The following is a 27,211-nucleotide window of genomic DNA, read 5'->3' as shown; positions in this document are numbered from 1 at the left end:
TGAAGTATCCGCCCCTGGAACGCCAACTTGTACTGTATATTTTCCTGCCTTTGCAGAATAAAAGATAAACGTGTACAAGAGGAAGCAGGAAGAAGAAAGTCAATAAATGAAGCAGTCTTTGATACTGGAGGTAGTCAAGGTTGCTTTTTAAATTCCAACTTTTGGTCCTTTATTTTATTCAGCAGTGAAATGCCATGAAATACAGAAAATAATGACGTTACAATTCTCCAACATGACCTTCTAATGTCAGAGAACCTTTTTATATGGACACAGTACACAGTCATGAAAAGTATCAAAAAAGTAGCTCAATCTCGTCAAGAAAGGAAAAAAAAAATACTTTTTTTTTTTTCTCACCAATGACATAAACATATGTTTGCTACTATCCCAATTTACCTTATACATAGGTGGATCATACTCCCAATTATTAGAGAAGGATAGCAGTAGAAAGGATACATGACTCAACTGCCGGACATAATGCTTCATAAAGTATACACAGAGGTACAAGCAATAAATACACACGTTAGGTTTAAAGCCTTACAGCTATGCAAAGCAGATGCAGAAAAAAGCAGGTTCGCTACTCTGAGCCAGCGATGAGAGTGAATTGGTAAAAATTACGGTAAAAGAAACACAGACTGGATTCTTCCTCTTTAGAAAAAAGTCAGGTCAATGATGGGTCCACCGATTTTTTTTTCTTTTCTTTACATAAGTATGCACAGTTATCAAAATACAGACAAAATGAACCCCAGAAAATCCAGACAATCCTAAAATCTAGTGGAGGAGCAACTTCTGGAGGTCTTTCTGGTATTATGTGCAAGCAACTATTTTAGACTTTTTTTTTTCTCTTTTTTTTCACTGAATTTATACAAAACCCATGCAAATCTACAGGTAATATGCATTCTGTGGCTGACCCTCCCCAAACTCTGAGGTAATGCATTCCTATGCATTGTTATATGTATAGCTAGGCCATCCTCTCTGACATTATTAGCTCTTGTTCTGTCCACCAAATGATTCTTCTTCTTCTTTTTTTTTTTTGATTGACATGCATGTTTAAAACACAATATTCCCTTACAGGTAACCTATACATCAGCACTCTACAAATGTTTGAGGACAACCTATTACAATGCAAATTTCCCGTATCTTGACGCACTGGGGGGGGGGGGGGTGTAAACGTGGGGAAAGTGTAACAGCTCTTGTGTGATCTGTCATCGTCGTTCGGAATGAGCAGAGGTAGAAGCATTTTTTTATTTTTTTTTTCAAAGCCTTTTGTGTTGTTTTTGGGAGCAAGTGGGAGAACCTTTTTTGTTGGTTCTTAAAGACATAACATCCTTTTTATTTGGTGCGGTAAGATTATGAACAAAGTCACTCCTGTTGACTCAAGTTAGCAGGCCTCTCGCCATGTGGAACTGCTGCTACGTGTTGGTTCTCAAAGCTAAATGCTTACTTGCGTGCAGCTTGAATCCGCTTTGGTCGTGGCAGGCCGACACATTGCTGTTGTGCCGGTTCTTTGAAGACATTTGTTTTTTCATCAAAATGCTAGCAGAATGCAAACTCCGGTTTCGCGTTTACGTACTATTATCTCATGAGAATTCTAGAAAAAAAATGGACTAAAACCTCAGATTGGAGGATTTTCTCAGCAAGCTCATTTTCCACAAAATGGCCGAAACGCAGAAAGAGACTCCAAAATGTTATTTTCATAACAATAATTGTTTAATTTTGTACAAAATCCTACTAATGTTCTCATGAGAATTGTTTTTTTTTAACACGCGGAGGCAGAATTTTGTGTCACTTTGGTTTCCTGACAACAGAAATGAGCGTTTTTATTAAAGCAACAACACTTTCAACAGGACGAATTGTAAGCACGTCCATCTATCCAGCTGCAAATTCAGTAGATAGAGATCAACAGCAAACATGACCTAGAGAAGGTTCCCTTTCACATTTATGACATGGCTATTTTTTAATATTATCAATAAGATAAGTAAAAGGTTTGCTCTTCATGTGGTAACCAAGCCACACCTCCATTTCCACTCGAATACTATTTGGCTTTGCTAGATATTTTTGTCATGTTTGGTTCATCATGACGTGACGGTGCCATTTAGAACATTACATATTCACCAGCTTGATTAAATGAAACAACAATTAAAAAAAAAAAAAAAAAAGACCAACACAATGGGCTCTATTTTCATAGACAGTCCATCTGTGGCAGGGCACAAATACCGGCGGATCCAGATTTTCGTAGTGAGGCAGAAAGTCAATGTGAATTTATGCCTGCTTCGACCACATCTAAATAATGTCACAAGGTAAACCACTGGTGATATTGTTGAATTTGATTTGACGACATTTAGCAGCACCTGCAGATCCACTAGTCTGTGCTGGTCCACGAAATTACCAAAACAGTTGCGCCATCCGCCATGATGGATTTACGCCGTTCAAGAAAAGAGAGCCCATGATGATGCTGCACTTCTCCACAAATGTTTCTTGTTTTTGGTTATGATCCACTTTGACATTTAGCTCCTCTCTGGAATTGGTTTTAAACCTGTGGTATGTGTTCTAGAAGATTTCCATGGAGCGTCTTTGAGGAGGCCTTAAAAGGAAACAATCCCAGAGGTTAGTCGAAGGTAGTTTTTGCGGAACGAAAGCTTCTTCTTGGTCAGAGTAGCTGAGTTTGGCGTCGTCTGTCAATAAGCTAGCGTGGGCTTTGGTTTCTAGCTGTTGCCTGTGACTGCTTGCAGGTAGACAAAGCTTTCAGAAGGTGAAGGTAAAGGAAAGATGTTCCGTTGTCATGGCGCTTTACAGAGTGGCTTTTCGATTTGTATCCCTTTTTCTGACTGCAGCTTTTGTTGTGATGGAGGAATGGCATTTACAGTTGGTGAAATGGATTGAAAAAAAAAAGAAAATATATTGTAGCGACATACAAGCGGTGACACAACAGACTTGATTTGAACCAGCAATCATCTCTAGACATCAACAACTACTGTGGCTCGGTTTATTCACAAACAAAATGGTCCTTTTTTTTTTTTTTCTATTTGGCAGAATATGATGGAATTTTGCTCATTTGTGTCCTCCCTCCTTATATCCATCCGTCAATCCATGAGTCCATCATCCTTGTACTGAAGTGGCCAGGCCATCTTGGATCAAATATCTTTTTTTTTTTCTTTCTTTCTTTCTTTTCACCGGCATCTCATGCCTGACAGGTTCGTGTTAGCAATCCCAAAGGGCTGCAGCAGAGAGTTCCTTTGGAGCGTCCGGATGCATGCTCAATAAATAGTCCCAGTGGTGAGAAAGACAGAGAGAGAGAGAGAGAGAGAGAGAGCGAAGGAGGGAGGGAGAGAGGGTGAAACAAAAGGAGAGTGGGCGGCAGTTTGCATGGATTTTGTGGAGTGGTTCTTTTCCAAGTCTGGCCTTGGAGGAAAAACAAAAAACAACGAAGGGATAGAAAAGGAAAAATCACTCGAGGTCTTCTGAAAAGTTCCCTTCCTCCAGCTCCCGGTCGTCATCCAGCTCCGGACTGTGATTGGCCGTCGTCACCAGTGACATGGGACAGTCGTCGTCGTCCATGTTGGGAGGCTCCTCCTTGACGTGCACGGGCAGCCTGTGACACAACCACATTTGTCGTCACTTTTTTCTTTCTTTCTGGTAAACACGAGAAGGCCGCGTATATGCATTATCCAGCATGCAAGCGTGTTGTTTTTCGCCAGACGCTAATTTGACATGATGCCCCGCGTCGACGGCGAGGAAGAACACGAACAACGCGGCCGATGGGCTGCGATGCCTCAGACATGTTTGGCATTTAAAAGTTTACTGATGACACCAGGTTGAAATACATGAAAAGGGAGGGTGGAGTGGAAAGGAGAGGGAGGAAAAAAAAAAACATGGGCCACATGATAAATAATGGAGAATTTCTCATCCCTAAGCCCCCCGGAGCAAAGGCAGAGGAGAGGCTTTTTTATCTAGTTAATAGAAAGCGCAGCCGCTCGTTAATATGCAGGGGCTGCGCGTGTCGCTCCTCAAGAGGAAAAAAAAAAAAAAACACGGCGAGGTTCTGCCATTAATCAACTTCAGCCCTGGCAGTTGGCTCGGACGCCATGATACATGTTTTTAACTCCAAATGGACGAACATCTCGGCTCGATAAGCGGCGGCGGCGGAAGCTGGAGGAGCGCGCGACAAACAGCCAAGAGTTGGTCGCCTAACAAGAATAATAATGCTGTCACGCACAAACAAGGCAGAACATGATCTGAGGCCTGAGTCGGGGAGAGGGGTTTGTGCCACTATGATAAATCTGACAAAACCTAATTATTTCTGACACATCCGATGCATCACAAAATCCCCTCAGACTCGAACAGAGGAGGTGGGAAAGACGGGAATTGGGGGGGGGGGGCTTATCAAGCAGGAGTACATTAGGACTCCTCTCATAGCGTCTCTCCTGAGCTGCCCTCATCACTGCTAAGGAGAGCCCAAAGTGCCATTTTGAATTTGAAAAGAAAAGAAAAAAAAATCTAAATGGTACAGATGACTTGAAAGATTCAGAAGCAAATGCTGGAAATGAATATTCTGGCAACAAATTTGATTGAAAATGTAGTTGTTTCAAACTGTTGAAGGAGGTGAAAATGTCATAGAGGTGGCCAATTAAAATATGAGAAAAAAATGTGCTACATTGTATAAACAGTTGAGTATTCCTCCCTGTGGTGGTTGACCGTCATCCCCTTCAGTGTGGACAAACTCCTCCTGGGTGCCTTTCCTTACAGGGTTCTTCTGTGCCCCGCCATGTTGTGGTTTGCGTGTGTCTGTAGGTATGATCATGGGGATATGGGGGGGCTTTTCTTTTTATTGTATTATGGATGTTTTAATTGTTCATCACTTTGAGTTGCATTTGAATGTATGAAAGGTGCTGTATCCTCCTGACCACCAGAAATTCAAATGTGTCCTCTGTAGTGGACCTTTGTCATCCTAAATATCTCACACCCAGTGCATACAATTGAATTAACTCCTTTTGTGCTCTATAGGGGACATTCAGAGCTTTCCAATGATACCAAATGTGTGGGGGTGGGGCTTTGCTACCTTTGATTGCATCATAAAAGAAAATGGCTTCCCTCAGTGCAAGCACTTTTTAGGGAAGAGGAAAAGTAAGTGTATAACACTTTTTATTGAACATATTTTGGCTTTAAATGTTGTTGGCATGCTTTCTATAAGACTTAAGAACACATAAAAGTATTGTTTGAATTATTTTAATTGCATTTGAGCCTAGCATTTAAGTTTTTTAAAATGTCCTCTGTGGTGGACACATCATAACTTAAAAATAAAAAACTTTTTTTTTTTTGGTCAAGTATTTCTTATGCAGTATTCCATTTACTTCAAAAAGATTGGGGAATATCAAAATAAACATGATTGGACAATATTTTTTTTCCTGGTAGTCAGGAGGATATAAATCAAGTTTGATTGAGTCATAAATAACACAAATTGGGCCAAATAGGTACCAACTGGTTTGAGCTTTTTGGGTTATTTAATTAACCCAAAAAGCTCAAAACTCAAAATTAACTCAATAATTGGGTTGCTTTGTGGGTTACTAATTTAATTTTAGCCAACTTTGTGGGTAAACTCAAAAAGTTGTCAAATTAATAAAAAATAAATAAAATTCCTCCTTGCCTTCTTACCCACATTTGACCAATACGAACTTAATTTTTGCATTCTGGTTTTGTGAGTTTTAAGATCAGTTTTATAGAAGTATACACCAAAAACTATTGGGTCAAAAATCCTCCAAACTGGATCAAAATTGGACCCAACTTTTGGTGCTGTAAACAAATTAAATTAGCACACCATAAAATGATCCTTCAAGTTAGCATGTTGAGAGCTCAAATTGCCCAATGTTACGCGGTGCTGCTTCTTTAAGCAAATCCCTTAGGGTGTACGTGAGTGTATTGCTCTCTCACACACACACACGCACACACACATGAAAACACACAGCAGGCATGTCCCGGGGCCATCTGCTTCGTGGTATAGTCGATAGCGTGAACCTTTAAGCGCTAAAGGGGAAGCAGAGTTTTGTCTAATTGTCAGTCCACGGTGTCTTCTCCTGAGGAAGGCCTTTCAGAGGTGATGTACTATTTAGTTTAGCGCTACAGACCACTCCATTATTTAAAAGAGATCCTGGAAGAGGCGGCGGTGAAAAACACATTTCTTCCATTTTGAGGTTCTTGTGGTAGTATATACGGAGGGACGCGGCGTCTCATGTCGGTGTCGAGGCAGTCGGAGCGAGAGAGAAAAGTATGAAAAAAACAAAAAAAACACCAATTCCGTTCTGTTATTAAAAGTTAAATGACCTGAGGGAGTTGGGAATGGCAGCAGATTTGGCCCACTTAACATTCCATTTCAGAGTGGGGGTAGTAAACATAGATTCATGTATGGACGTCTGGTGGGACGAAACAAGCGTGTCCCTCTTAGACATCCTCACAAAGTGCATCTTTTGTCCATTACATGCTAGGAGAATGTCATGTGACTCTGCCAGTGAGCACTGATGGACATTGCATGAGCATTATGTGTGTGTCCATGTGTGTATCTATTGGTAGGCTGTGTGCGCGCACATGACAAGCACATTCTGTCATGTCAATTGGAAAATAAAAGTTTCGTTTCTCGCTCTCAGCACCATTAGAGAGGTTTATTTTAAAGGCAGGGTCTTCTGTTTTCAATCAGGAAAATGCACTTTTTAAATACAGGCTGTATAGCCATGAATTCCTTCTCAATCGACACTTGTGGGCTTCTATTAATGTGTGGTGGTGATTTTTTCCTAAATCGATAAAAAAAAAAAAAAAAAAAGCAGTTTTTTTTTTTTTTTTTAACTCAATTTGAGTTATTTTAGATTTTAGACCCAACTGCTGTTAGAGTGCATTCATAGACGATGCGCAAGTGTGGGAATCACATGGGGGGGTGGGAATGATAAATGTAACCTTGCCCCAGGGTCATGACATCGTAAAAAAAGCAGTGGTACCGTGGGTTAAATATCAGGCAATTAAACTAAGAAAGGGCACAAGGACACAAGGTGGGTGGTTGAACACGTCTTACATTCCCAGACAGCCTCTCAAACTCATAAAAATGTGCCAAGTGTGAGTGTACATCGTGCAAATTCTACAATAATTGGACCATTAAAAGCATGAGCTCTCCTTGATGGCTGTCAGTCTACACAACGGCTGTTATGATTCGTGGAAATTGGGGAGTTTCGGACGCCGTTTGCACTTTTTTTATTATGTGCAAAATGGCCGCCGTGAATGTAGAGCGGGAGCGAGTGTGCGGAACCTACATGTGTCCCGGTGGGGAGTAACCGGGGCTGCCGTGCCCGTTGGTGTCCAAGTGATCCAGCGAGCCGTTGAGGTCGTCGTGGGCAGACTGCAAAAGGCCTGGGGGGCTACAGCTCAGCGTGCCGGGGGGGCTGATGCCCAGCAGGCCCGGCGGACTGCCGCATAGCAGGCCCGGCGGACTCGCGCCCATCAGTCCGGACGGGTCGCCGCCCAGGAGGCCGTGGCAGCCGCCGCCCATGGAGCCACTGTTCATTAGGCCCGGGGTCCCCAATAGAGGCAGGGTGGTCTCCGCCAGAGCGGCCTGTGGACACCCAGACAACAGTTAGACCAGAGATGTCACTGATGGCCACATACAGGCTATATGAAACACGTGAAAAACAAACATGCACAGTCAAAAAGGAAATGCAAATGTTTTGTACTTTTAAGGTAAATTAGTGCTTCAAAGTTAAAACGTTAACTGAATAATTAATCACAAAAAAATATTGCATTAATCGTGAATTAACGCAGATTAATTACACGTCATTTTGACCGCAGATGATTCTTTAGCTGACAGCAGATGGTTACGTTAAAGGTAGCACAGGTTGTGTTTGAGCAATAAACGTAACTACAAGCATTAAAGTTAAGCATTTAATAAATGTTTGCGTATGATATTCAGAATATTTGCTCATGTCAAACCATTGGAGTTATGTTTTTCCCCCCATTTTAAATTATGCAAGTAATTCACTGATTAGAAAAAGAGGAGGATGAGCGTGTGCAGTAGTTACATTTTTTTGACAACGTCCTCATAACATGAAATGTTGAAAACAATTACACAACAGATGCTCTTTAAATTTGGCGGGTAAAAAATGTTTATTAAAAAAGCCATTTTGAGTGATGAATCGTGATTAATCAAAATTCCAAGATGTGGTTAATCTGATTAAAAAATGTAATTGTTTGACAGCTCTAAGTTCAATACAACTGAACTGTACTGGACTTAAAAAAAACAAACAAACAAAAAACCTTATGCAGTTTGAATATTTACCGTAATTTAATTTGCCAGTACAGGGAGCACTTATGTTCAACATATAATAAATATTACTGACAAAATTAAAATATCTAAGTTTTAGTGTGACATTTTTTTTATATTCATAAAATGTTCATCTTACAGTTAACTTAAAAACATTTTATAATGTACTACTTTTTTAAATGAAATTGATAATTCAGAAAAAAATGATCTGACCATTTTCATTAAACTCTTAAAATGAAAAGAAAAAATTACATCTTATGTTGCATTTTATTTTTAATTGAAAAAAATAATGTCCATTATTTTACCATATTCATTTTTGACTAGGGCGGTGTTTAATTTCATCAGGCAAATAAAAAACGTAAATTGACAAACATCCCTCTTGAATTCCACAACGAGCTGGTTTGATCAGATCAGAGGTGAAAAAAGGGCGAGAGGAAGCATGATGAATAAATGATGGACGGTTTGGGGCAGGAAGTGACAAGTGTACGCACTTCCACTTGCCATTCAGACGCCCTCGTCCCCTTGAAAACTTTACCTCCAAATAATAAAAACTCTCTGACACTTTCGCCTGCCGAGCATTAAAGTTATATGCCGCGATTAATTTTTTAACGTTTTTTTGCCATGAGAAACCTAGCAGACGTACACAATGAAGTCAAATCATTTATGACAGCTTGGATAAATATTAATGTGCATGCCCTTGCATTTGCACACGGATCCGATCACTCTCTGGAGGAAGGAAGCACGGGGGTGGGTGGTGGAGGGGTTCTTCCTGACTGGACCACTCTGTTTATTGAAGTGGCTGTCTAGTTCGGTTCCTACCTGTAGGCTGGCGTTTAGTGCAGATCCATATCCCAAACTGGAGGGCAGGTTCTTGACGAGTGACGGGCTTCTGGAGAGAGAAGGGGGAAATAGCGCTCAATCAATCAAGATGACAAACTTTATGAAAGTTGGCACTTAAACCACCTATGCGAGATTGGGACATCAAGAATGAACACTTTTGGGACATTTTCTACTCATTTATAAACAACTCACTTAGATAAGCAGAATGTTTACATTCAACCAAAATGTCATGAAGGGAATTGATGGCTGAAGTTTTTGTGTGTCCACGAAATATGTCTAAAATAGGGGTCACCAACATGCATACTTGCATAAAGTGTAATTGCACATCCACTGCAGTAGGTGGCAGTGGCACCCTCATTAGGACTATTAGCTCCTTTGCAGAGGTGTACTTACAACCATTTTACAGACAAATTATACTATTTATAGTCATTCAGGAGAGTTGGGGTAGGTGCAAAATATTTTCTTTTTCCTGGGGGTGACAAAAAAATAATTGATTAGCACCGAACGTGTGAGATGTCTGTCATTGTCCTTTTGACAGTTGTAAAAAAAATTCTATTCTATTCTAATATGATCAGCGTATTTACTAGAGCTGTCAAACGATTAAATTTTTTAATCAGATTAATCACATCTTAGAATTTTGATTAATCATGATTAATCACTGATTTAAAAAAATCTTTTTTCCCCCCAACATATTTTGCCTGCTAAATTTGAAGCGTACCTGTTATGTGTTAATTTTTTCAACATTTAATGTTATGAGGACGTCTTCAAAAATTTATATCCACTGCACACGCTCATCCTGCTTTTTCTAATCAATTAATTATTTGCATAATTTAAAATGGGAAAAAGTGACCTAAGGTAGTAGTTATGTGTATTGCTCAAACTCCAACAGCTACCTTTAACGTAACCATCCGCGTGTTGGCTAAAAAGGATCATCTGCGTCAAAATTAATAGTGAGATTAATCTGTGGTAATACAATGATTAATGCGATAATTTTTTGTGATTAATTAATTAGTTAACGTTTAACTTTGACAGCACTCGTGTTTACATAAATAATTTGTGGAGAAGTGAGGCCCCCCCTCCTCCTCTTTTCGGCGTTTGCTCGTACCCCGTAATCTTCTGCGACCGGCGTTTCTGGTACTCCACCTCGTCCACCGTCCACACGGCGCCTTTCACGTTCTCCACGCGCACAAAGCACTTGTGCAGGCTCAGGTTGTGGCGCACGGCGTTCTGCGGGTCAGAGGAAGACAGTGAAGAAGCGTGTTCACTCATTAGCCCCACAAGTGATTTTTTTTTTTTGGTACACTTTTTTTTTTTTTGAAAGAATTCTGAACATTCACGCTCCATTGATTTAATTAGCAATAAAAAATAAAAAAAAAGAGACAGAGAAATGAGTGAACGTGAATGCTCTTACAAGTCCGGCCTACAGTACATATCAATCAGAGTAAGTCGGCTAAAAGGAGGTAATCAGCATAGCGAATGGCTTATGGTGCTGACAGAAGTGGTAATGCCGGCCTTGATAATGGTGATGTCAGTAACCCTCTCTTGTTCTTAATGGACACGCTGCGTAAAATATGACAGCGTTGAGACGTCACCATATGTGCGTGCGCGTGTTTATCTTTTCACTATTCAAGCCATATTGTTAATGACTAAACCAATCCGATGAGGTGATTTTATTAATTACAAGGCGTGTGACAAAAAAAAATTATTATGACCATAATTAAAACATGCATCAGACTCAAACAATAAGCATGGCTTTAATATCCTTGCCTGTAATATTTATCATCTCCCTCAGCTTGGTGTTTTTTTTTTCTCTTTCGCCAAGAAAGAAAGAAAGGAGAAGGAGAAAGAAAGAAAAAAAACCTCATAAGCAGATCTCGCATCTGACCTGAAAATCCCTGGATTTGATTGATCTTAATGCCCATGGCTCTGAATATGATCATTTTAATATTAATGAGCAAATGAGCAGTTTTATTATGCATGCTATATAGTTCCAACTAATAAGCTTCTGGATGAGAGAAGAGGAAGAGTACGATGTGTGTGGGGGTGCGTGTGTGTGTGTGTGTGCAATTGGGGGGGGTAAGAAAAGCCGATATTAAACTACCTTTCATTCCTTTCTTTTCTCCTAAACAAATTCTCTCCATTCATCAAAGCAAAGGCCATCACACTCATGCTTCCCAAAAAGGGAAAGTGCGTGTAAACGGCCGACCTTGGTTCCGGGCGGGAAACAGTTGTAATTGACGGCGTGATGTCAGCGCTATTGTCCATCAGGATGCACAGCAAAACGTGCCGCACGCTTATTACGCAGCGCCGTCCCACCCTCACGCGTGCTCATTTGCATCCCAAATCCAAATTAATTCACTTTAGCGCCATGACGCCACGTCCTGCATGCTGATGCAGGATGGAAAGACACTGGAAGACAGTTTTTTTTTTTTTTTCCACTTTGTGCATGGAGACAGGACAATAAAGTATACAAATGGGCCCTATTGTGCCAGTAAATAAAGAGTTCCTCCTCCATGACAGGCCAATTCTTAACCCCGACGAGGTTTGACCTCCACTCCCGCTTGACGGCCATCTTTCTTCCTAATTAATCAATGATATGCAGAGGGACGGCGGCTTGAGGAGTAGGTGGGAGGGGGAGGAAGGGGGGTGGAGTGGGTGTCTCGCTCAACAAAAGGTGCTGATGATGGAGTGGCTGCTGTATAATTAGTGCGTCGGCGCCCTCTCCACGCCAAGCTTTTTGCAATTAATTGCGCCCAACGGAAAGAAAAAAAAAAACACAAAAGGTATCTGAGATGTTGTCATTGGGATGGAAAAGGAGGAAGCATGCAGTTTGTTTTCAAGGTTTTGCGGGGGTAAGAGCTTACCTTCCAAGTGGCGGCGTTGCGTCTGAAGTACGCAAACGTGCGCGTGAACCAGCTGTAGATTTCATTAAGTGTTAACTGCATGTCGGACGAGTCCATGATGGCCTGGAATGAGATGACATCAAATAATGCTTTACTAACGACGTGTCATGCCACACGCATGCACAGATTGAGACTGGAAAGCTTCATGCCGCAATTAATTTTAATCTAATCAGGCAAAGTTAATTTATTTCCCACTCACCTGTCTTATGAGGGTTGCATAAGTAAACGGTGGTCTGACATCTGCATTCTTATAAAACTCGTAGTTTGGGGCAATCTCTGGAAAAATAAATACTGTGTCACCACCTGAAATAATTGGTAAATTTTTATTCCTCCAGGTATTCCATCGGCTCACACTTTCATCAAATTAAAAGGAGGGGCTGAGGGGAGGGTGTGGAAATGAGAGGGAGAGAAAGGGGAGGGCGGGGGTGCACATCAAATCAGCATTTTCCATGTCTAACAAAATGCATTTTTAATTAATGTCTCTCGTGAGAGATCTTAAACACTAATAAATCCATAAAATGAGATCCGTGCAGTTAGTTAGCCCGGCGCTGAATAATTGATGCGACTTCACGTTAAACACAGAGAGTAAATATAAACATCAAAGGCAGAACATTTAAAATGCAAAAGTCAGAAACGTCCTAATGCAATAAATATTGTATTTACTTGGCCATTATTTGAACTTAATTAACACTCGTGTAATATTTATGCGCAGAGTAGGTTTGCTGTCTATTTACATATAAAGTGATTAAACATGGGCTTGCTTTTTATATCATCCCGCTCTGTGTGGCTGTGTGTGTGCGCTATACAACTGCAGTGTCGTGTTATAATAGCTTATTATCAAGTGTAAAACACATATCTTAAAAAAAAAAAAAAGGGGTATGCTGTGTAGTTGGACCTACCCGACGACAGCGGCATTGAGTATTTGTCCGAATGGCGTCGGCGCATGGCTCCCATGCTGGGCACGTTGGCGCCGCCCAGGACCGAGGGGACCTGGGGCATGGCCGCCATTGGGGTGATGGGTGCCGTGGGCGTGGTGGGCGTCTGCGGTAAGTTAGGGGGCGACGCCGACGGCAGGTTCTTGGACATGGTAACACTGGATACCAAGTTGAGCTGGAAGGAAGGCACAGCGTGGTTACTGAGGCCAGAGCAAGAATTCAGGAGGATTCGGAACAAAAAATTTGCAGGAATTAGTTGTAACATTTAAGGCCTTTTCACACTGCACTTAGCAATGCACAGAACATGTTTCTTGTCTATTGAAAAATGCTCACTGCTAACTAGTAGGCTCTTCCAAATCTGGCACATGAGAGAATATACTAATTGACACAAAAATGACATTTTTCGGCAGTGGTGAATTTTTCACAAATCAATTTTAAGCTATAAAATGCACTTCCACTTTGAAAGTATGTAACAACTAGTGTTGTTCCGATACCGATACTGGTATCGGCAGAGGTGCCGATACTGCATTAAAACAGTGGTATCGGTATCGGTGACTACTCACAAGTAACATGCCGATACCATTAATTCCAACGCTAATATAGGATTTTGGAGGCAGCATCTTGTGTCCTGCTCGTGCACGACATTCATTGATATGTGACATGCTCACTGCATAAGATATCCTATTGGTCCTTGAATGCTCTGAACCAATGGCAGGACAGCTTTTTCATGTTGAGGTGGGGGGGGGGACAACAGGTATCGGTATGGTATCGGTATCGGCCGATACTGCAAAGCTGGATATCGGTATCGGGGGCCAAAAAACGGTATCGGAACAACAATAGTACCAACGCAGGGGAGCAACAGCAAAAGTAATTTAAAAAGGAGCCAGAAATGTGAAAGATGGAACTTTTTGTCGTCTTCCCTCCTCAATACGAGCATGTCGAGTCATTCCGCAGCCCGTCTCCGAGTGCCACGTGTATGCGCTCCCTCCTCCCTCCTTGACGCAGCTGTGTGTTTCCTCTAACAAGACTCGTGGAGAGGAGGCAGCCCATCTCGGCTAATTACAACCGCCAAATTGTATCACGCGATTTCTAATTAGAGCACGCTGTTCGAGATTAGCCAACGATCAGCCTCCGTGTTATCGGGGCCCCATCTCGCTTTAGCTCTCTATTTATCACTCCCTTGAACGATCCTCCTGTACATTTGCGATGTAACACATTCATGTTCATTCAAATCCACGTCTGCTTGTTCGGGTCATCACTGGAGGATGAAGGAGGTCTACTTTCTTGAAGTTGACTATATCGGAGAGGCGATCTCGTCCCCAAACCTGGTTACATGAACAAAGAGTGACTCGATGACTTCATATGTCAGTCAGCGAAAAGTATGAGGCCACTCCAGCCGCAGCTCCACTCACTAATTGTCCATCTTTTGCCTCCAAATCTCATGTGCGATCCTCCAGCCGAGTGGAAAAAAACGCCAAACTGACCTTTCAGTCGCGTGGCTAATTTCAGCCTGGAAATGGTAATGACATCGTTACATATTCAAACCAAATTGCCTTAATTGTGAGTCGACAAGTGGGGATGCGTTTGCAGCGAGGAGTTTGGCATTGACTTAAAAGATGGGAGGGAGGAGGGAGACCAAAGGAGTGAGAGGGTATCGCTCGGCCCATTTGTGTTGATAAATAGGATAAAATGTCGTTGGAAATACTCTGGCTAGCTGTCGGGCCTTTCAGATCATAATTAAATATCCACTTGGCTGTAACGAGCACAGCAGAATAAAAGTTAAGCAGAGGTTAAAAGTGGATATTTTTATTGGTTCAAAACTTCACTTATCTGCAAAGTCCAGTCAATGAATTCAAAATCTGGCAGTCAAAACTTTGCACAAGTTAGACTTGAAGATAGCACAAAAGCAACTTGATTCATGACTACCCGATACCTTGAAATAAGGCCAATAACAGCCTGATACTGATACCTGGTACTGATATCCACACATCCCGATGAGAAATTGCCCGATTATTTCCAATCGCAAAAACCATCATGTGTAAACAATACATTTTGAAGACTTTTGAAAGCTCTACTTAGGATGTTTTAATACCAATTAAGGCCTTACTTTTTTAGAGCCCATAGATTCAATGCCTTGCAAGACTTAAAGGATCCGTGGGAAGCATGCTTGAAAATAATTTGGAAGTTATGATGGTTTCAAAAGAGGCGATTAACAGCTCCCTCAAAACATGGACAAACTATTTTGAGTTTAAAAATGTCGGCAGACCAGCTAGGACATAGGTATTATCGTTACTGTACACAAAACCACCAATAATTTCTTACTGTTACTTTAACAATCGACGACCAACTACTTTAACAATGTAGAAAATAGAAATATTGACAGAATGGCCTGGACGTATCAACTTTTGTTTGCACCAGCTTAGGTATAACATTGTTTTATACAGGTGTGTCAAGAATTGGAAAACCACCAATAATTTATTAGTGTGACTTTGAAAATCTACTACAAACTACTTTGACAATTTAAATATATCGTTAGGCTAGCTTGGACTCACCAAGTTTTGTTAGCATTAGCTTAGGTATTAGCATTACCATATTCAGTTGCATCAAGGACTAAAACAACCAAATAAAGAAAGGACTACTTGCAATCTAAAAATATCATCAGACCAGCCAGGACACATCACGTTGTGTCAGCGGTTAGCTTAGACATTAGCATCACCAATAATATCTTACTCTGTGACTTTTATCATGATACTTAGCCTCAAAGACGAGGGAAGCCTTAAAACGAGGACGTTCCTGAATGTTCATTTAGGAATTCTGTCAGAATGCGCCCCAACCACCCCCGCCCACTTTCTTCGACACCATCAAATGCAATTAGCTGCTCTTTCATGTGTGCTTTATGTAACGCAATACTTCATTAACATCATTCATTCATATTCAGCGCGGATTAGAAGCAGTCGTCATTGGAAGACCCGGAACCGTTCTGCTGCAATTTTGAAGAAAGATGTTATAATAAAAGGGGAGTTTGATTCTTGATGGAATTATCCGATGATTACGCAATCATGTGATTATCTTCATTCAGTGTTTCCAATGAAAGTAGGCACTTGCTCGGCAGCATACGCATGCTCCAATAATTCAATGTGTAAAATTGGACAATATTTGTGAAATAAATATGTTAAATGGCTGTCTAGAGAAAATCCTCACATGGGACCCATTTTAGCAACAATTGTGTGTTTATATCAGCATTCACTATCAATCCTCAGCTATAATTTTCTGCTGTTTGTTGCTAAAATGATAGCGTCTGAGTGCCAGGGGCTCAATCATCCAGCCAACAGGTTGTTTTGGCTATTATATCTATCACAGAGAAATGACCCCCCGACGTTTTTCGCCGAGCACTCCACGCTCCTTTGGCCATCTAATATACTTCCAAACTTGTGGTCCACCCGCCAGAAGCGGGTGATACAAATCCCATTACATCTTCATCTGTGCTTGTCATTCAAAACATCGCTAGCGTGTTTACGGAGCAATATGCACTCACTGGTTTGGGAGATGACTTGGGTTCGGAGGGCCGCATGTGCAAGTGGGTCATCATGGCCTGGAGACGCTCGCGTTCTTTCGAAAGCTGGTAAAAGACGGAGAAGAAGAGGGAATTAAGTCCAAAAAGTAAAGCAACATGCAGGATGATGTCCACAGGTCAGGCAAAAACAAAATAGCGTTTCATCTTTTTGTCAATAGCCGAATTTAGGTCAGCGAGGACCTGACGGTAACAAGGCAGCCGGGCGAGTAATGAGGGGGTCTTGAGTGTGGACTAAAAGTCCCGTGCACACCGTTAAGGGGATGGAGGCGCAGCCTGCAGCTGGCAAGAGGTGAAGGGGTCCTTCTAAACATGGCGTGAGACGTACCCGCCTCTCCGGGTCCAGTTAGTGGCCCCGAGCCTTCACGGACTATCATCAATCTAATACATGTGCAGGAGTGACAGGGACCGCACCTCGAGCAAGGCTTAATAATAATAAAAAAAAAAAAAAAACAGCACACATACATAAGAGAGAGCCGGTCTTCATTAGTAGTGATGGCTCTTGAGGAAAAAAAAAATAATAAAAAATGGTCACACAGCTCCACTTCACACAGGACAACAAAACAAAGAAGTCAATACAAGACAACCAATAGCATGCTGTAATTCCCCGTCTCGTACTGGTTGAACAGGTCAAAACATTTCCTTAGACAGATGTTCAATAGGGTTTAGTTTAGAGGATGGAACAGATTGACACTGTCAAATGTTTCGTTCTTAGTCATTCTTATCTGTTTTTATCCTGTTGGAGGACCCATAACCGTAACGTACTGCCACTGAACCCTTGACAGTCCTGAGATTTCACTGGACCCTGCATGGGTTCAAGTCACCTTCGGCCCAAGGCTAGAACACGCTGTCAAGTACTGCTAGGTCCATAAATATTGGGAAAACAACGTTTTTTGCAACTGCCCTGCTTGTTCTTGGAAGGTTTCCCCTTCAGTTGTGTCTTCAGAAAGTAAAATGCATGCTCAATCGAAATCAGGGCAGCCCATTGCTAGAAGTGGGCACTTCTGTCAATTGTCAATTCCCGTCAATGACGGTGCCGGCCTTTTGAAACGCTTCCACATTTTCGGTGCATGAGGCAAAGCCTCGTACTCTGTACTCACTGATCGACGGACGTAAATCTACTTCAGTCGTTGCTCAGTCCTTATAGTTTTTTGCAGCTCCGCGTCATTAAGCACTCGCTGTAAGGTGGGCATCGTCATAGATGAGAATTGCCCACCTCTGTTGACTGACTTGGTCAATTTTGCCTGACAAAACTCTTTGTGCTTCGGGTCATTGCACTGTGAAGCGCCATCCATTGAGTTTTGAAGCATCTGGCTGAATATGAGTACAAATATTGCCCAAAACAAATGAGAATTCATCCTGCTGCTTTTTGTCAGCTGTCACATCAGCAATAAATAGAAAGGTACCAGTTCCATTGGTAGCCATACAAGTCCACCTGGCCATGGAACAGCCAATTGGCCCAATACTGAAAAAGTGCAAGGTCAATTTCCAAACTTGCAATCCCTTTCACCTGATTTGAATGCAGACCCTACTTTAAATAACCATAAATTAATAAAGCTGTAGAAAAAGCACATCTTGTTTAATCTCACATCCATTGTGGTGGTGGTGGAGGTGAATTATGTCCCAATATTTATGCACTGTAGCTCTTCTTTCTGATGCGACTTGCTAAAAAGAAAAGCTCCTGACAATTATTCCGACGTGTATATTTGAATATATCCACTTGTTTCGAAATAGAAAGACGAGCAGATGTCAGTGGCGCTGAGTAATAATGTCGCTCAATCAGCGCGCTCATTATCTAGCCAGCATGACTTCTTAATAAGGTCACGCTCCACCTACTGAAAATAGTTCCCTCCTTTTGAGCGTTCTTCAGGTGCAAAGTGCAGTTAATTAACACGGCAGGCTGGGAGAGACGCGCTCGCTATTAATTGGAAAGAAAAAAGCAAAGCGGGCAAAATAAAGCACACGCTTAATTCAATTAAAAGAGCCATAATGGTTTTCGCTGCGAGGCCTGAGGATCCCATTGTTTGGTGGCTTTGTTTAATTCAGCAGGTCCTGCTTTTGCGGCAGACCTTGTCGTGGCCTCGTTTGACAAATCGCAAGTCGTGACGGCGTAATTAGGCGGCGGGGAGTGACAATGCAGAGTTTCTTGAGAGAACTTACTTGGATTTCCAGCTGCTGGACAACCTGCATCTGCACCCGACACTGGGCTGTGCTGCGATCATCCAGGGCGTGCTCGTTGTTTAGATGCCTGCGATTGAACACATTCACTTATTAAGCACCACATCAGTATCACCTTCAATGTGATTTGGTTGAAATTTCTATAGTGGGGGAATTATCTATAGGATCCCGTTAGGGCGCCATTGTCCCTCACTGAAACGAGGTAATTAGAAGCAACATGACGGCGTGTGGCGCCATGTTTAACATGACAATAGGCCCGCACCAGTTGAGATGGCTAACCGGCGGGAAAGGAGCTGGCTCAGCGCGGGTCGCTTTTGTCTCCTCGTTTACGCAAAACAATACACACCATTTAACAGCGGCAACATTTTGACGCACAAAAGCATCTCCTCCAAGCGGCATTAAAGCGATCTGCTGTGTTCGCCTCATTAGAAGAAAGAGACTGCCAGACAGCTCCAACAGTCAATGAGGGTTTTTGTCTCGACTGGATTTTGTCTGTAGAACACAAAAGCGTCATCGAGACAGACCCCTTAATATAGAGGAAAACAACAAAACGAGATGCGAGGGTACGACGGTCCCTTGCAGCCCGAGCAACTTTGGGGTACTGGCACATTGGAATTTGAATTCTTTTAAAATGGCACAATAAACCTCTAATAAATTATGAATTACTTATTTCTTTTTTGCCAGGCGTATGTGTGTCCTAATTTCATTAGATTTATGGTTCTTAACCTAGATTAGATCAATCTGGGGTTGCACAGGGTTCAATTCTAGGGCCTCTGCTGTTTTTATACAGGAACTAGAACTACTGCACTTCCCACTTGCATGTTTAAGAGTCATGGGAAATGTAGTCCTACTAGGCTACTACTTCTTCGCCGGTCAGACCCAACGCAAGCTGAGCTTTTCTGGCGGCACATTTGCAATGTTGCAATGCGGGAAGGGCACGAGGTAAACCGCACAGCCAGCTTCCAATAGCTGCTGGGACTGAGCTAAAAAGATTGGATAATGGTGAGTGCATTGCTTGTTTAGCACTGTTGAACTGTGAACGAAGATAGCATTAGCTCAAGTAATGACACAACCACCGGTCACCAGATTGACGAGCATCGTCTATTTACTGCTAGCAATGAAAAAACACATTTTTACATTTTCTGAAGAGAAAAATCAGTTTTTGTGCATTTGTAGGCCTTCAAAAACAACGCTGTTTTCTCATCAAACTGTGTGTCGCAACGGCAGCAAGCAAGCATTTCATGAAATTTTCCGTTTAGATGAACCAGCCAAAAGTTTGAAATACATCAGATAGAATTGCTGTCATTTCCACAAAAACTATATGGACCCCGCAGCGTTGTAGAGTTGTGAATGATCACTGCTGGCACAAGCGAGTTTTGAGGAGGGAAATGCAAATGCCAAAGCTGCCGCTTTATCTGCCGTAATAATAGGTTCACTTTCAGAGCGTTCAATGATCATTTACAGCACAAACTCAGTTCGTCATGAACTTGTAGGCGCAAAACAGTCCACAGCCATCCATCCTGTTCAGAAATGTTTCATTAGCAACCAAGAATAAGGAAGCATATGGGAGATGAGGGAGTGAGGGGAGGGAAGAAGCGGCGTGTTTCTGCAGCCCAGCGCCTAATTGCTGTTTCAGGATGTGCATGCAGAAGAGGGGGCATTTCATTAATCATTTAATCACGTCCCTCGCAGGATGAGGGAACTAATGTTGCAAATACCCTTTTCATTTCACTGCCCATAATGCTATCTTATGCACTTGATGTATGGCGCGTGTCATGAATTACAGCTGCTTCAAAAGCACAGCGCACACTGCTCGCCGTCCCCAAAGATACCTCATTACAAAAAAGAAAAGGATGCGGACGGGGAGGGGCCTCCATTAACTTTTGTTTTTTTTCTGAATTCAGCCCGTGCGCATGTTTGCCAATGATTCAAAACACACCTTCTGCTAGTGGCCAGTTAGTGAGGCGATTACAGGGAAGATTACTACATTTATGAAATATTCAAATGGCAGCATGTCCTACTGTGCATTAATAATTCCGCAAGATGGGGAGAATAATGGCAGGGAGTGGCGCAGGCGGAGAGACAAGGAAAAATCATTAAAAAAATACAACTTATTTACTGAGCTGGGGCCTCACATTCCTAAGTACAGTGGACCCCCGCTATTTGAGGGGGATAGTGACCCACGAATGGTGAAAATCGTAGTATAATTGAAGCCCATTATAAATGCATTGGAAATATATAGATATATATTAGGGGCGAACAATGAATTGAATTCAAATTGACATTTAGAAAACTGCACCTTTCTAATCACAAAAGCTGCAATTGCAAAAGAAAAGAAAAAAAACGGCATTATTTTGGTTGCTTTAGTGTCCTTGAGCAAGATACTGAAACCCGAGTTGCTCCTGATGCTGCGTCATCAGTAGGTAAAATGAGTAAACAGTGCTAAAGTGCTATACAAGTGAAAACTCAAATATTATAAAGAATTTTTGGTTGTCTTCACCTTTAAACTCAAAGAACAAATGTTTTCAGAAAAAAAAAGGGGGGTTACTCCCAATATATAAATAAAGACATCTGCAAATAGCAACTAGAACTGTGAGTACAGTATTGCATATTTTTGTGCATGCAGCGGAGTTGTTTTTGGAGATTTTAAAGCCTCCAAAGTTAAGTCAAAACATTTCCTGGCAATACTATAATTCTATTATATGCGCCCCACTAGTCTAAACCCAGAAATTTGGTAAATATTGTGTTTGTGGAATAAGAATCAAGCAGAATAATCTATTTTTATCCATATAAGTGGGCCACCATTTTGTTCTGTACTGCCACCTGCTGTTGGCTGAATTTGACGTCAAAGTGTCCACGGGCTCGGCTTGCAATCGTCATATGACCCAACCCAGAAGTTCTGCTTAATTCTTATTCCACAAATACAGTATGAATCAGAATACCGTGTTCAGACAAACGAACATAGAGCAAAGCTATTTTATAGCTACACTTTGTAACAATTTGCCCCAAAAATATATTTCAATATCCTTTTTATTTGACTATCTATGACTGAAACTTTTTTTTAATTAGCGGATTAACACCTTAGATGTTCATAATGGCCAATAATTTTCAGATTGGATTCAGGTTCGAATTTCCCGTCCTCTGTCTGTATGGGCGTGAAGAAGGGAAAATGCAGTTTAATTTTGTGGCCAGAGGTGGCAGTAGCGATTTGAAATTAATTGTTCTGCGTCTAAGAAAGCAAAGACAACACGGGGATTTAGCAAATATGTTTCCTGCCTTGTTTGTTTATTGCATCCTGCAGGTTTTTCATCACCAACACATCTTAAAGGCTTCCCCCAACAGATGTGTATACAATATGAATATGTATGGGGGGGGGGCCATCAGCGTCCACTCAGGGCCCAGTAATAAATCTACACTACGACGGAGTTGGGCTAATTGTCATGGGCTGCGAGTTTCAACACCCAAGCTCCACCCTGTACACAGATGCTGAGCAAAACACGCGTGCAGCATATGTACACATGCATGCATGCGCACATACGGCACACAGACACTCTCCCTGTGGTGGTGATGCATAAGGAATGCCCTCCGTTTTAAAGGTCTTGTCACAGTGCGGCAGACATGTGGAAGGCTAGAGGGGAAGCTCAAGTATCAAGGGGCTGCGGGGGAAGGCGGGTGGGCAGCCTCGCTGCCGACTCTATGAGACACTTGGCTGCGGCCTTGTGGGTTTAATTAGCAGCGAGTTACAGACGCCAGGTTAGCGGGGGCCGAGCTTGCCATTTCAACGTCAGTGGCACTAATAAGGCCGCCGAGTGGATGACTTAAGCGCGAGCGTGTCATCAGCAAAACCGGCACGCGGCTAACACGTCAACACAACACAAACTCAAGGATATTATCTTATTTTGCACTTCAGAGAGCCTCGTCGCGCACACTCGCCACCTCCCTTTTCCAGGTGAGCGCGCTTCAAAGAACAGAGGAGCTTTTAAACGCTGATGGCGACAAGTTTCCCCGGCGCAAGACAACAAAAGATGACTAAACGTGTCGCAGGCGCCGAGCGGAACGCCAACAGCGAGCGATTACTCCTCCTCCTCACACCCGTAACCCGCACCCATCTCGCGACATGGAAACTGTCATCTGAATCTGACACCCGCTTTATGTAACCCTGTTTAAACGCCGCTTGTGTGTAGTCGACTGGCATCTCCGGCAACATGAAAGGCCTCCCCGTGACACCGACAATCACCGCTCCGAGGCACGCCGCCGAGCAGCCATCTTTGTTCCAGTGACGAGCCCGCCTCCTTTGTTGCCGTCTGTTTTCATGTGCCGGCTGGGTTACGGCAGAAAGAGCCAGCCTCTGACTCGCAGGGGTGTGTACGCGTGCGTCGGGCGGAGAAGCGAAGCGAGACGCTGTTCTGTTTTGTTGGAGGCGATGTTGTGGAAAGCATCCGTACCAAAACTGTCAGCCAACCTTTCAACTTCCTGCCTTGCCTCCGTGCAGCAACACCCTCTCGCATCACTTTGCCAGCTTATTCCAGTGCCTGACCTGTCGTTTTTTTTTTCTTACAGTGTCTCCTAAATAACCCGCTAAGCTACCTCCACTATATCCTCAGAGCATACAGACCATCTTTAAGTAAGCGTACCGAGGTGATGTAAAGATGGAGGGAAAAAAAAAGTGATAATCCGACACAAGCTTGCCTTCTCATGCGTGCGTTCGTCTCCAAGCTGGAAGGCAAACTCCTCTACCTGCACCAGACCACACAAACCGGCTCAAGTCATACATCATGCCTATGGATACATATATTACTATATATATTATATTGTCCGTTATATGGAATACTTTTGTATTTTTTTATAGTTAGTTTTTATTTCATTTTGACATTGCTTTTTTTTATTTTTTATTTTTTTATTATTCAGCTAGTTTTTAATGAGTTGTTAGAGCAGGTTTGTTAGTTTTTATTTTTAAATGTTTCATTTTATTATTTTTAGTATTAGTTTTGTTTTGTTTTTTAAACATATGGATCATTTGATGGATGTGAGGAAAATGGATATAGCCTGTTATATGCAGGATCGTAATGGTTTGGGATTTTTCATTACGCATAGTTAGTTTTATTTCATTTTGGGTGTTATTATTATTATCATGTTTTTTGGTTGTTTTAATTAGTTTTTAGATCAGGTTTCAAGTTAGTTATTTTTCTTAATTAGTTGCAATATTAGTGATAGGTTTTTGTTTTGTTTTGTTTTTTAATTACTAGAAGTATTTTTCAGCCTGTTCCTGTATATCATTGGCGTCAGGGCGAAACCTCGTAAGCCACAATTTGGTGAATTTCAGATTTTTTCAAAAATCTATACTATTGGTCAGACTACATGGGTGGGTGTTATTTTTTACAAATTATTGACCAAGCTAAACTGTTAAAAACAGGTTACTCTTTTTGATGATGTAATGTTAATGGTTGAACAAATGTGTTGTTTTGGGGGGTCTTCTGAAAAGTGGCGATTTTGGATGTACAAGGTTTCGGCCTGACACCAGCGATATGCAGGGTTATAATAGTTTTGGATTGCTTAGTTTTTATTTCATTTGGGCTTTTTCAAATTCTATCTTTTAATCATTTTTTTGCGCAAATGTGTTATAAGTTTTCCTTTTTTTAATTCTTCGTTTTACTTTTTAATTTTTTTTTTTAATTTGCCGTTTTAAAAATTGTTTTTTTAATATATGATGTGTGTTTGTTGAGTGGAAGAAAACAAACAAAAAAAAGGTCACCAAATATAAATACATAAATATTAATAAACTCCAATTCTCAAATGACTGTTTGATTTTCCTTATTCTGTATGGATACACAGCAATGCCGAAATACTGTAAATTCATTCATTTCAGTGTTCATTTCGAAATGAACACCGAAAACAAAAATTAAAGACATTTTTGCTCGAATTATAGTATTATAGTATAAGTATAGTATAAGTAAGTATCGTAATGCATTTCAGTTAGTTTCTATTTTTTAAAAGCATTTTTATTTTATTTTATCAACAAAACTGCAATTCTTCAAACTTTCAATTGCAGTTTTTTCATTTGTTTTCCATAACGTTAACAATATTGTTTATATGTAATACATATTCTGCAGGGGATAAGCAAACACTATTGCAGTCTGTTGTTGTCATTTACATTCAACCTCTGATTCATTCCCATGCAATGGTGTCAATTAAGGTTCACAATATGAGTTGATAGTGCGTGAAAATGCGACTTAATATACTGTCTGGCTGTTTCGCCCAATAAACACCGGGTTTATTACGGTTAATTCCGAAGCTGGATGAGTTTTTTTGGCTTGCAACCGAAAAAAAAAAAAAAAAAAGAAAAAAAACAAGTCATAACAATCTCTGGACTCAATCCACGTGGACGTTTATAGCCCGTCGGAAAATACACACCAGATCGTTATTTCACAGTTAATTACAAATCTAATTAGAATATTCAAATGAAAGCCTTCCCCGGCTTTTCTTCTCCGAGTGAGAGAGAGAGAGCGGGTGAGTGGCGGCGTGATAACCTGTAATCGTCGGGCCCGCAAACACCTTCCCTCCTTTGATGTCCCCTCACTGACATCCCGGCAACAAAGCCGGCCAATTACAAATGAGCTAATTAACTAAATTGTTGATGGAGCATGAAGAGTTCATTCGCTCCGCTGCCGCGCACCGTGACAACAACTGAATGGCGGCCCTTTGTTGTGGAGGCGAGTGTGCGGCCGTGCGAGTTGCCATTAGCCTTTTGACGACTTCCTCCACAAGCCTATCAGGCGCTTCCACGCCGCGTAGGAGATTTGTTATGGATCACGACTGGCTGCTCGACCTGAACCCTGTCAACGAGCTGTCGGCAAGGTCAAAGGGGCGACGGTGAAACTCTGCTATATCGCACTTCAGCATTTACGCGACTGCTTTTGTGCAGATTTTTATGCAATCTTATTTGTTTATGGATTTTTACAGTAGTGAAGTGCATCTCAGAAATACAATAAATACATTTAAATACCATATTAGTGTCACCCGGAAACAGTGTTTGGCCACTTTCGCGTTTCCTCACGGGCATTTGTTGCTGATGGATAACGTAGGACTTCCTTGCTTCCAAAAGCCATTGATTATCGGAGTAATTAATGGAGTGATGATCAATTCCAAAAAGATTTGTTCATGACAGCCTTGCAATTTCGATGTGTACGCTGTCAGTGAAGTACCAATTTGTGCCACAATTTGCCAGGCAGCACTGAGGTCTACAGGAAGAAAAATTTGTGTAACTAACAGTGAGACGAAGTGGCTGTGATAGCTCCCCATTTGTCATTCTTTGTAGAGGATAAAGAATATATAACGGTGAGCAGTTAGATTGTAGCACCATATGTGCTGCATCAACTCACTTTAAATAGAAATGTTAGCTTGTGAAGACACATATTGTTATCTTACTTCAAAAACTGTCCGAAGTCCTCGCAGATGCTCTCGCAGCCGGGCCACTTGCATACGCCGTGGCCATACAAGGGATGGGAGCCGCCATTTTCTTCATGTTGTGAACTGTGTGACAAAATGAACAGGTAGAGGTTAGAGAATTACGAAAAACAGGTCGACAAGAACATAGTAGATTCTGAAGTTGATAAACACTGGAGAGGACGATTTCCTAGTTTTGACTACTCTATTCAAGTTATAATAATGTTTTGACCACCCTTTAAAAATGAGACACTGTCCAGTCATAGCTGCGCTGCTAACTAATTCAAACATGGTCAAATATGGTGCTCCCCAAATTCATTTAAGAAGTAAACAGTTGGCCTTGGTAGAGGTCGACTTTTACTCAGACTTGACCATGATGTGATGCGTGTTTCTACGGCTACAAAGAAAATTGTAGCGATATCCTGTGTGTAACTTGTGTTGTCTTTCTCCAAATAGCACCAAAATAAGTAAAGAAAGCACATCCCATTAAACAGTTTGACAGTTTCACATTTCGGCCGCGTGCACGCGCGCACGTGCTCGCCAGGCGCCGGCTTTTTCCGAGGGGCTTACCCCGCATCGATCGGCGGCGTGTTGGTAAGCAGCACTCCTGACAATACTCCTCGTTCGATCATTACCAGACGGCGCACGCACGCAGGCGGGCAGGCGGCCCTCGGGACACGGGCAGATAAAGTCTTTTTTCCTCACGCTTCCTCCAGATATCCTTTTTCCCGCCTACTAGTGGCACCGCGGCGATAGCATCTACTGTAAACCAATTACACAGCACTTCCACCTCCAAGCGGCGCCACCATAAGGCCTTATTATAATATCGCCCAAGTAAAGCCTTTGAATAATGCATGGGCCGATATGTGAACAGTCAGTGTCTTGGTGCAGGGGTGCATTCATAAAACACGCCATCACAAGGATAAACATCCTGGAAACGCCACTCAAGGCATCATGTATTCTGTTTACATGACAAGCAAGCAAGGAAGGTAATTTTCAAAAGCGGCAGAAAGCACTAAATACTTAATGTTATCTCGTCTTGTCTGCC

The 27,211-nt window shown here is 41.8% G+C and overlaps 1 protein-coding gene across 8 annotated transcripts in view; it reads right to left on the bottom strand.

Annotated features, from left to right (window-relative positions):
• Positions 1-1,261: 1,261 nt before the first annotated feature.
• Positions 1,262-27,211, bottom strand: part of foxp2 (forkhead box P2) — a 102,745-nt gene continuing 76,795 nt past the window's right edge. For 7 of the 8 annotated variants that reach the window (XM_077499370.1, XM_077499375.1, XM_077499371.1 and 4 more), the window contains 10 exons: positions 26,146-26,250; positions 18,703-18,790; positions 16,507-16,590; positions 12,936-13,146; positions 12,236-12,339; positions 11,998-12,099; positions 10,239-10,360; positions 9,113-9,182; positions 7,290-7,588; positions 1,262-3,589 (listed from right to left, as the gene is read on the bottom strand). In XM_077499370.1, the coding sequence (XP_077355496.1) occupies positions 3,445-3,589; positions 7,290-7,588; positions 9,113-9,182; positions 10,239-10,360; positions 11,998-12,099; positions 12,236-12,339; positions 12,936-13,146; positions 16,507-16,590; positions 18,703-18,790; positions 26,146-26,250 (1,330 nt within the window). In that variant the 3' untranslated portion in view covers positions 1,262-3,444. The remainder of the gene's footprint in view (positions 3,590-7,289; positions 7,589-9,112; positions 9,183-10,238; positions 10,361-11,997; positions 12,100-12,235; positions 12,340-12,935; positions 13,147-16,506; positions 16,591-18,702; positions 18,791-26,145; positions 26,251-27,211) is intronic. The other variant, XM_077499374.1, reaches the window with a different exon arrangement.

This window comes from Festucalex cinctus, chromosome 16, assembly GCF_051991245.1.
Source record: "Festucalex cinctus isolate MCC-2025b chromosome 16, RoL_Fcin_1.0, whole genome shotgun sequence".
In the NCBI taxonomy this organism is placed as follows: domain Eukaryota; kingdom Metazoa; phylum Chordata; class Actinopteri; order Syngnathiformes; family Syngnathidae; genus Festucalex; species Festucalex cinctus.
The sequence above is the reverse complement of the archived record's forward strand: the minus strand, read 5'-3'. Positions and strand labels throughout refer to the sequence as shown.